Genomic DNA, 10,397 nt, shown 5'->3' with positions numbered 1-10,397 from the left:
CTCTTCCCTTTTGCACAAAAGTTGAACCAACGGAGGCGCACAATTGTTTTGATCGTATTTATTTTTCGCTTTCATTTCCTTCCTTTGATCGATTTGGGGATATGAGGGAGAGAGAGAGCTGTTGGACCCTTTTAATATTAAATATTCATAAAAACTTCATAAATGATCCCTATGATAGTGAAAATACATAAATGGCCTTCACTTAACGGCCAAAAGCTAACGAAGTTAGCGAAAAAGATCATTTGTTAAAAGTTTTGGAATCACAGCAACCATCTGTGAGGTTTTTATAGATTAGGAACTAAACTTCAGATTTTCGGAAACCATAGGGATCATTTTTGAAGTTTTGTCTAACGTTTTAATAAAAAATAATATTGTATATTTAAATCAAGATCATGAAGTCGTAAATTTTACATTTAAATCAGGATCATCAAGTTGTAAATATAGTCACATGCAAAAGATAATCACGTAATTTTTATATAAAATTATAATTAAATGATTGAATAAAAATGATATTTCCTCAACCAAGCCCCATGTATTTTTCTCAACCACTTCATCTTACACCCCCAACTCCTCAAGTGGTCTTTTCATTCACACATCTCTCATTAATCACCCTTGTATAGTAGCCCCATTACTATATAAATTCTATACATCATATTTTAACTTCATAACACAACCACCAGCACCACAAGAAAAAAAAAAAACTTGTCTTCTATTCAAAAGACCAAAAATGTTATATATGGCTCGAAAAGCTGTGATAATCTCAGTAGTTGTTTCCTTTCTTATGAAGAATACAAAGGCATCAACAACCACTGGAAACTTCAGCCAAGAATTCGACATCACATGGGGAGATGGACGAGGGAAGATCTTGGATAACGGTCAACTACTCACGTTATCACTAGATAAGACTTCTGGATCAGGGTTTCAGTCCAAGAACCAATCTTTGTTTGGAAATATCGATATGCAGATGAAACTCGTTCCTGGCAATTCTGCTGGCACTGTCACTTCATTTTATGTACATAGTTTCTTTTTGTCTTTAATTTATCGTCTTCTACTTTTTTCAATAAAATGATTAGGTGAAGTTTGTGAAATACTAATAAAATTGGTTTGTTTGCAGTTGTCTTCTCTCGGGTCAACTCATGACGAGATTGATTTTGAATTTCTTGGTAACCTTAGTGGAGATTCTTATATTCTTCATACCAATGTTTTCGTTCAAGGCACAGGCAATAGAGAGCAACAATTTTATCTTTGGTTTGACCCCACTATGGATTTTCACACGTACTCTATCTTATGGAACCCTGAAAACATCATGTATGATTTCTTTATCTCGACTCTTAACATCTTATGGTTTGCATGTGACACACATGTACGTCACAAAACACTTTTAGGCATACAAATAGGTATTGGAAACAATAAAAAATTGATGGCCAAATGGTGTTTTTTTCGTACAAATTTTCATACATAATATAAGTTTGTTTAATTAATTAACTTTATGATCGTTTTACTTTAGTTACTTGTACTCAATGCAGATGGTTTGTTGATGGAACTCCCATAAGACAATTCAAGAATTTGGAAACGTACAATATTACTTTCCCTAATAAACAACCGATGTGGATCTTCTCGAGTCTTTGGGACGCTGAGGATTGGGCAACGAGAGGTGGTCTTGTGAAGACAGATTGGACCCAAGCACCCTTTACTGCATCCTATAGAAATTTTGGGATACAAGTATGCGAACAACCTTATTCGTATTCATGTTCTCACGAAGCATGGATAACAGAATCCTTGAATAGCTCAAGTTTAGAAAAACTGAAATCGGTGCAAATGAAGTACATGATTTATAACTATTGCACTGATACTAAACGATTTCCTCAAGGGGTTCCTAGTGAATGCAAGTACACATGAAAAAGCTGATGAAATGATGGAGAAATAAAGAGTGTATGCAAATATCACATATTTCAAATATAATTGATGTAAATAAAATATAAGGATAGTGACACATAAGTTTATATCATCAAGTTATTTTAAATGATACCGATCACTCATGTTGACTTAGAAGTCATGATCGTAGTATGGTATTGATTATATTTGTGTTTAAATTCATCTGTTTACAAATAAAAGAAAAAAAAATCAAAACACAACCTCAAATATATTTGTCACGACAATTGCCGAGATTATCTTGCAATTGTGTTTGTATGCTTGGGCGTGATGAATTGAAAAGGACATTTTTGTAAGGTTATAACATAACATTCCTTTAACAACTCACCACACAAGTAATACCAACTACCCATCCTCCGTGTCCTCTTTCTTCTAAATGAAATAAGATAGATTGATAGACCATAACTGAGAACATAAATCTCTTTCAAATTACTTTTTAATGATTTGCTCTAAATATTCTAATTCATAAAACATGTTTCAGCCTTTCAGGAGGTTATTGCAACATTTGGCTTTTTGACGGGTATTCGGGTAATAAATTATGTAAGTTATTTGAGTATTAAATTAGACGAATAAGATGGACAAGTTTCTGTGTTTTTGTGATATGATTATTCGGGAAAAATGTGGATTTGAGATTATCGAACTGGTGAAAATAAGACGGGTTGTAAAGTCTAAATTTCAAAAGTGTTAAAGTATTTTTCTGGTATTGATTAATTAATCCGAATTTATATAGCTACTTAATGATTTCACTGTTACTGATTTAATTCCGAATTTGTTAAGTTATTTAATGAATACAATATTTACTGATTTAAAGTAAATTACCAAAAAGTATTTGACAGCGGTATTAAGGTGTTGAATATGTTGAGGGTTCGAATTCCATTTTGAACAAAATATATAGTCTAAAAGTAGGATTTAGATGGTGTGTTAGTTGTTTCAGAAATAAAAAAAATAAAAAAAAAAAAAAAAAAAAAAAATGGGGCTAAATCGTTATATATTCACTACAAGAAATAAGAAAATTATTAGCTACAAATGTCGCCACAAAATCACATCACCAATATTGACATGTGGAGGATATTGTTGTCCCTTGTGCTCAACAAGTCGTCGCTATTATTGTTACTGTTTTTTTTTTTAATTTTAAAATATAATGCAAATTAATATCTTATATAAATGCAAAAATGTTATTAATATATACAGAAAACTGCATTACATATATATAATACGCATAAATACATATAAAATCCTAAATATATGTTCTAACTTAGACTTAATTTCACAGATGGTCATTTAGATTTTTCGTATGTCCATAAAATGATTTTTATAAAACCTTTTTTGCATGGATATTCCCTACGGAGCAAACATTGCATACAATCGGTCCTTATGACTAACTTTGTTAACAGATTTTCTTAAGTTTTGTGAAATGATAAAAATACCCTTTATTTTTTTATTTATATAAAATCCAAATATAATCAAGAAAATACACACAAATGTCACCGCTCACTGCCCACCACCACCTATTGCAATCACTTTTCCACTAACCACCACCACCACCCACTATTTGATTTCAAGATGATGGATCATCATCTATGACTTCAACGCCCGTCCAAACCTTCCCTTCAATGTTAATTTCACCCGTAACGAAGTCAACTCAAAAGAACAGGATCATGTATTAGATTAAAAGAATATTAGAAAAATCTACAATAAACCCTAGATTTTTGTTTCATGTTAAGTTTGCTGGCAATGCTCCACTAAATTGATTGTTGCCTAAGTCAAGATATTGAATAGATGAGAGTGAAAACATAGAGGAAGGAACCCAAAAGTTTATTTGTGGATATATCAAGTCTTTCAAAGGTGAACAAATTTCATAAAATCTAAAGGGATTTCGATCCTGATTGAATTATTTTTCAATGTAATCGACATAAGATTGTAACTCAAATAAGGGTATTTCTGTGGTATCTCCTTCATTTGAAAAAGACTAAACAACATGATTAAATATTATCTCATGATTTTTGGTTCGATCTCATCTCATGATCATGAAGGAGTTCACCGACTGATTTCCAAAACTGTTCAGGTAGCCACATGGATGTCCGATGGAAACACTTTGCATCACATGTTTAATAAAACAATATCAGTTGACCCAAGACTAGGTTCATCCCTCTAATGCTATAAAAGAGGTTTAAGGATGTCCCTTTGTTTTCTATTGAGGTCGGTTTTAAAAGACCATACCTACCGCCTATTTTCAAGTTGAGAGTGGAGTTACCAAAAGTGTTTGATAGGATAATTGTTCAAGTTAAAAGTATCAACTTAATAGTATAAAGCAAAATCCCGTTTTATTAAAAAAAAAACGTGAATCGAATGTTTCCCATGAAATATGCACATTCTCTTTATAATATGTTGATGGGGCTGATGTGGTTAACTGACACATTAATTTGAGAGTATAGTTGAGAACTATATGGAATTAACAAATCTCAAGCATAACTTGAGTCAGAGAACGTGCATTTTTGCATGGCTGATTCACCATTTTTTTCTGATCTGCGACGACCGCGTCATAGAATTTGAGACGATCATAATCTGAGATTAATATGTTATTGACAGTTAATGAATCACAAAGATCTAGGAATTTAATAGTGACTGAAATTGGCAAATAGTATTGCCTACCTAAATAACTTTGTGGTGTCTTTACAACGATTCTTTACAGCCTTTTTAAATAATTTTATTTAGGGTAATTATTTTATAAGGATTAATAAAACTAAGTATAATGGAAATTGATATTGAATGGTGTCTATAATCATATCTACTAAAATCTACTGCTATAAAACCTTTGAAAGGGTAAGCTGTTAGGATAATCAACATTGTCAAAATTCATAGTTTGGGAATAGTTATCATAAATTAAAGGAAAGATAATGCCTTAGGTAAAAATTCTTCTTGGAAGTTCCTCCAAACCACTGCATTATAATCTATTAGAAAGAGCAATTATCAAGTATACGTTGTATAACGACATTTTGAAATAAAATGGAATTAACTAGGGTTAGTTAACTCGTTGACATGTATATATGATTATTTCACTATGATTTGTTATGATAACCTTAAAATATCCATGAAGGAGTTGCACTACTAGAAAAACAGCCTTTTACGACGCGTAATGCATGACGTAAAACGCTCAAACGACACGCAAATGCGTGTCAATAAAGGCACTATCATAACGAGAGACGACACGCTTTTGCGCGTCGTCTATTTACGACACGCATTTACGACGTGCGTTTACGACACGCATTGCGTATCAAGGAAGGCCCTATCATAAAGGAAGATGACACGCATTTGTGTCTCGTAACCTTACGACGCGCATTGTGTATCATTAAAGCCCTTGTCAAGAAAGGTCATGTCATAAATTAAGATGACACACATTTTTGCTTATCATAATTTTAAATGTTAAAAAAAAATATTATTTATAGATTTACTAATTTTTAAATTAAGTTTGAATTTAATATCTCATAATAGAAAATAAAATATCATATACAAAAAATACAGTCCATTGCATAAAATTTAATGTCATACAAATAATCGTTCCATGGAAAGATAAAACAAATCAATAATAGTTGTAACAATAATTTACAAACTAATTAGATACAAGAAATATATATATATATATATATATATATATATATATATATATATATATATATATATATATATATATATATATATATATATATATATGTACCCTCAAATGCTTTTCAAAGTCTAATCTCCATGTCAGCTCTTCAACTCGCTTCTCCAGTTTGTCCTTAGCTGTGACAACATAGTATAATTTTTTAATTACTATTTATTCTTATAATTCAAAGCACTTAGATAAAATGGTATTATATATTACTTAGATTTTTTTTACAGAAAATCCACTCACCAGCTTCAACATTCTTAATTCTTTCTTGCTACCTTTGATCTCCATAGACATTGAAGTGTAAGATTTGCTTTCTACTTACTCACCGTTGTATCTAATCATTTTCTTAAATATTTTACAAACATAATTCATCCATAGTACATGAACTATAGTTACAACCTTTTTTCTTCATCATCTTCTTATGAACTCATCTCTTGCAGCCAAAATTAAATACCATTCGAGATCATGCCATATGGCAACAAATGCGAAGACAACCCACACATTTGGGGAAAACGGAAATAGAAATAGAAACCTTCTGTTTGAAGAAATACAAATTTTTGCCAAATTATGCCCGATGGTCCGATGACGAAGCTCACAAGGTTAGCCACCTGCCAAATAGATATAAGGGGAAAATGGTCATTTTCAAATTCTTTTAAGCTAATCCAGCATATCCATGGAAATTGGTCCGATGACAAAGCCCACAATTTTACTTTTTACGATTTTGGTTATATAAATTATTTAAATTAATTAACTTTGGAATTGGAAATTGATCCCATTGGAAGTGTTGTTATTTCAGGAACATATATTAGGGTAGTTTTATGCAACACAAACCATGAGACACGCGATTGTGATAGCACCAACAACTACACTAAGCTCACGCAAAATAAACTCCTTAAATACGTTATCAGCCTGTAAAACCACAACTCAAATTTCAGGGAATTCCAATCTTAAACTATTTATTTTTGTTATATGTATATATAATGAGGGTATTTTGTTGTTTGAACAAAAAAACAAAAAAACAAATTCCTCTAGGAATTGTGATATCCATCCAACCAACAAACATAGAAGTTGTAGGAATTAGACAAAATTGAATTTTGTCCATCATTTGGCAAGCAAACACACACGCCGTGGAATGGAATCTCGAATTATAAGAGATTACATGGTGAAAATGTTCATACAAACTCCTTAAAATAAATGCTTTACAAAGTATATTAGATCACTGAAATTTGCTGTATTAAAACTTATTACATCACCTGAAAAGAAGCTGTTGTTGATTTCAAAATCATTTCAGGAATAAAGAATATGCATGTTAACTATGCCCATGAGAGAAGTTTCCTGTGCATAGCATAAAGTCACTTACATGCAGATAATTTCCACCAAAATTAAATACCATTCGAGATCATGCCATATGAAAACAAATGTGAAGACAACCCACACATTTAAGCTTCCTTCCAGATCCCCCAAGAGGGATGTACATGTACTTATAAATATAAATCATTTCATAATATAAATTAAGTATGTTGTAGTCAATGTCATTCTTGATTTTAAAAGACAAGACAAGATATATATATATATATATATATATATATATATATATATATATTGGTAGCTCTTCAATGTTAGATAATAACTGAAATAACATACATAATAAGCTTTACCTGACAAGCCATTTGTTAAAGGAAGCATGCCAATTTTTCCAAAAGCTTTCCAAGTTATAGCAGTTGTTTATACACTGTGGCATATTCTCAGGGGCTTCATTACCGTCCCATATAACCAAACACTAAGGTAATAAGTCGTATGTAATGTAATTACTTAACTATATTTTATTAAAAAAATAAAAATGGGGATTTACATTTACTTACCAGTGCCCAAAATCGGAAGTAACGTTATATGAGGAAAATTTTGAGCCACATGAAGTTTAGCACCTGTATGTGGTAAATGATGCAGGCAGCATAAGACAATGAATGTATGTATTAATAAGTGAGGTTGTGAAATTAATTCTCACCCCATATCCAATAATGAAGACTTCTATAGGTGATAATCGTTTCCAGATTCCACTACATAATATTAAAAGATAGGAAGTTAGATGATAATACCATATGAATATGGGATATATGTTGTTATTTATCACTCACCTAATCACAAAGGCATTCTAATAGAAAAAGATTGTCATGGTCTCCATAAGTAAGAGGCTAAGGACCCAACGAAAACCATACCAAGCCACTTGTTTTAGTGTATAACTCTTCTGAGGTCTATCTAGCTGCCATGAAAGGAATCAAATTCTTGTCAGTTCATTTCCTAAAGCAACAAATAGAATCTGTCAATTCCATCCATTTGGAAACCATGGAATAGAATGGAAACACGAATTAGAATGTAAAATGTGAAGTTGAAGATTAATAGGAAGTAAGAGAACCTGGGATGCAAATGCGTTAAAACTTATGATAGGTCCAGCAATATAGAGAGGTGCATATAGCAAATAACATAAGTATATAGTATATGAGAACTTGTCAATCCTCACACTTCTCTCCTATTAGAAGAAATTTATTAATACTATTTTTAGAATAACACTCATACTGATATACAAATACTATTATTACTAATGCCATAACAATAACTAGTTGCATGTAACATTCTGTAACATGTTTTTCCTAAACAACAGGTGTTGCAATGACGGATGTGCATCTGCAATCACTAGACACAAATTAAAATCCTAGACAAGGCAAAATAATTAAGAAAAAGAACCTATCTCCCAGACAACGCAACAAAAATCAAAGATGTCAAGGAACACAATTTTAAAGTTTCCAAAAACATGGAAATATAATCTTCCACAATCTGAGCCGCCTGGTGCCTCAACATATCGAGTTGACTCACGGTTACATTTATATCTAAGCAGAAACGTGCCTCTGCCATAAGAGCTTGTTTCTATTTCATTAAAGTTACATCATTATCATATTAGCAAAAAAAAGGTGTCAAAACATGATGAAAAGAGTGGTTTACATTATCGATATGTTGATCATGTTGAGCTTTGATTGCTGCTTTCACGTGATCTTTATCAACATTTGTTTGAAACAACAACAAAACCCAAAACATACATTCAACAAAAACAAAACCCAAATCCCAAGGGTAGAGATATCATATAGATATAGGTGAAATGACTTATTTACCCCTTACAGGCATTGTGGTAGGATCAAGGGATTTGGTAGCACGATAACGTCCAAATGGGAACTCCTGAAAACAATTTATATAATATATAGGTTGAAAAATCTTGTTGAAAAAAAAGAGGGATGGGAAGTGAGTTCGGTTATTTGATCATAAAAATAAAATATTGTTGAAAATCCAACCAATAACAAGTATCTTCTGCATGAAAACTAATAGTGTAGGCAAGAAGCCACTACATAAATGGAATCTTAAGTAATTAATAGAAAGTCCTATGAGCAAATACAAAAGCAATCAAACTATGAGAAATGTATCAAGTAAACCTGAAGAGAATAATGAATCCATAAGCCTCTGCTGCCATTCCTATTACAGGCCACCCAATGATAACAAAGAAGCATCCACCAAATGAAATTGTGCCATGTAAATGCAGTGAATGAATCAAAGGATAGATAACTGGATGTATAAAAGAAATATTTGATCACACACAAACATAATTTTATGAGTGAGTATTAGAAACCTTAAAGTTGCTGCGTTTCATGAAGAACTACAAGGAGGACTTGACTCCAGTGGTCATTATCACTCCTGAGATGAATATGATCTGGTTCAGTACCAAACAAAATTGACCCTTTGTCAGTAATTTTCAAATTAGCATTAGCAATAAGAAAAATAGAGAAATAGATTAAGACACCAACATTTACAATGGGTATTTTCGTATTTTTAACAGATTAGGGATGAAATTAAAATTTACTTCTACCACATTGTGACCATGACGCCGCTTATCAACAATGGCCAAAGGTGCATCTGATAATTTTTTGGCAAAAGCTCTTGCTTAGCAACTCCACCAACATCAGGTGACACCACTACTAAATCATCAGTTTTAATTGTCTTGCTTGCAAGGTAATCAAGTATCACAGGCAGCTTATTAACAAAAAAAAAAATAAAGAATTAGATACAAGAAAAAAAATAAAGAAATAGAAAAGTAGTCTGATTACCTGACCATGTACATGATCAACTGGAATGTCAAGATATCCCATTGATTGCCCAGAGTAAAGATCACAAGCAAGAACTCGGTCTGCTCCTACTTCTATTAACAGATTTGCAACAAGTTTAGTTGCAATGGATTCACGTCCTTGAGTCTGATTCATCAATTGCATAAAAACAAAACATACATATGCATGTTAAATTTATATGCACCCTTTAAGTTTACACTTGAATTTATAATGCAAAGTTACCTTTCGATCAGTTCTTGCATATCCAAAGTATGGAATAAATGCAGTGAAAGAAGAGAGATTTGGGAGCGGAAGAGGAGAGAATCAGAGAAGTTCGAAGTGTGGAAAACTGATTACACCTCCCTGTACCTCACTCAATAATCGAAACCATAGAAATTCTTAAATTATGTATGAACAAGCGACGAAGATGCGAAGTTGTGGGAGATGCAATGTTAGAGAGCAGATGTGGAGAAGTGGAGCGGTAGAGGTTTTAGAATCGAGAGAGAAGAAAGAAAGAAAGAAATGGGTTTTCGGCTAGGATTTTCAGCTGGTGGAAACAAAGCGATCTTTTTAATTTTTGGATTTCATTTCCCCTTCGATGAAACACGCATGTTTTATTAAAATTTATAAAGCAACAAGGTTAGACGACACACATTTTATTTAAGGTG

The 10,397-nt window shown here is 32.1% G+C and overlaps 1 protein-coding gene and 1 pseudogene across 1 annotated transcript; one reads left to right on the top strand and one right to left on the bottom strand.

The window, feature by feature from the left end:
• The first annotated feature begins 623 nt into the window (after positions 1-623).
• On the top strand, positions 624-2,171 carry LOC145004643 (xyloglucan endotransglucosylase protein 1-like). The gene is made up of 3 exons (XM_078963605.1): positions 624-1,012; positions 1,115-1,308; positions 1,527-2,171. Exons 1-3 carry the CDS (start codon positions 728-730, stop codon positions 1,897-1,899), a joined length of 852 nt encoding a protein of 283 aa, XP_078819731.1. The 5' UTR covers positions 624-727; the 3' UTR covers positions 1,900-2,171.
• Positions 2,172-2,972: 801 nt separating this feature from the next.
• Positions 2,973-9,885, bottom strand: LOC145007039 (uncharacterized; annotated as a pseudogene).
• Positions 9,886-10,397: the final 512 nt, after the last annotated feature.

The sequence above is a fragment of the Lactuca saligna genome, chromosome 7 (genome assembly GCF_052625555.1).
Source record: "Lactuca saligna cultivar CGN05327 chromosome 7, ASM5262555v1, whole genome shotgun sequence".
NCBI lineage: Eukaryota > Viridiplantae > Streptophyta > Magnoliopsida > Asterales > Asteraceae > Lactuca > Lactuca saligna.
The sequence above is the reverse complement of the archived record's forward strand: the minus strand, read 5'-3'. Positions and strand labels throughout refer to the sequence as shown.

Coding starts and splice junctions, on each gene's coding strand:
- LOC145004643 (XM_078963605.1), top strand. CDS start 728: ATGTTATATATGGCTCGAAAAGCTGTGATAATCTCAGTAGTTGTTTCC. Junction 1,013..1,114: donor GCACTGTCACTTCATTTTAT/GTACATAGTTTC, acceptor GTTTGTTTGCAG/TTGTCTTCTCTCGGGTCAAC. Junction 1,309..1,526: donor TGGAACCCTGAAAACATCAT/GTATGATTTCTT, acceptor TACTCAATGCAG/ATGGTTTGTTGATGGAACTC.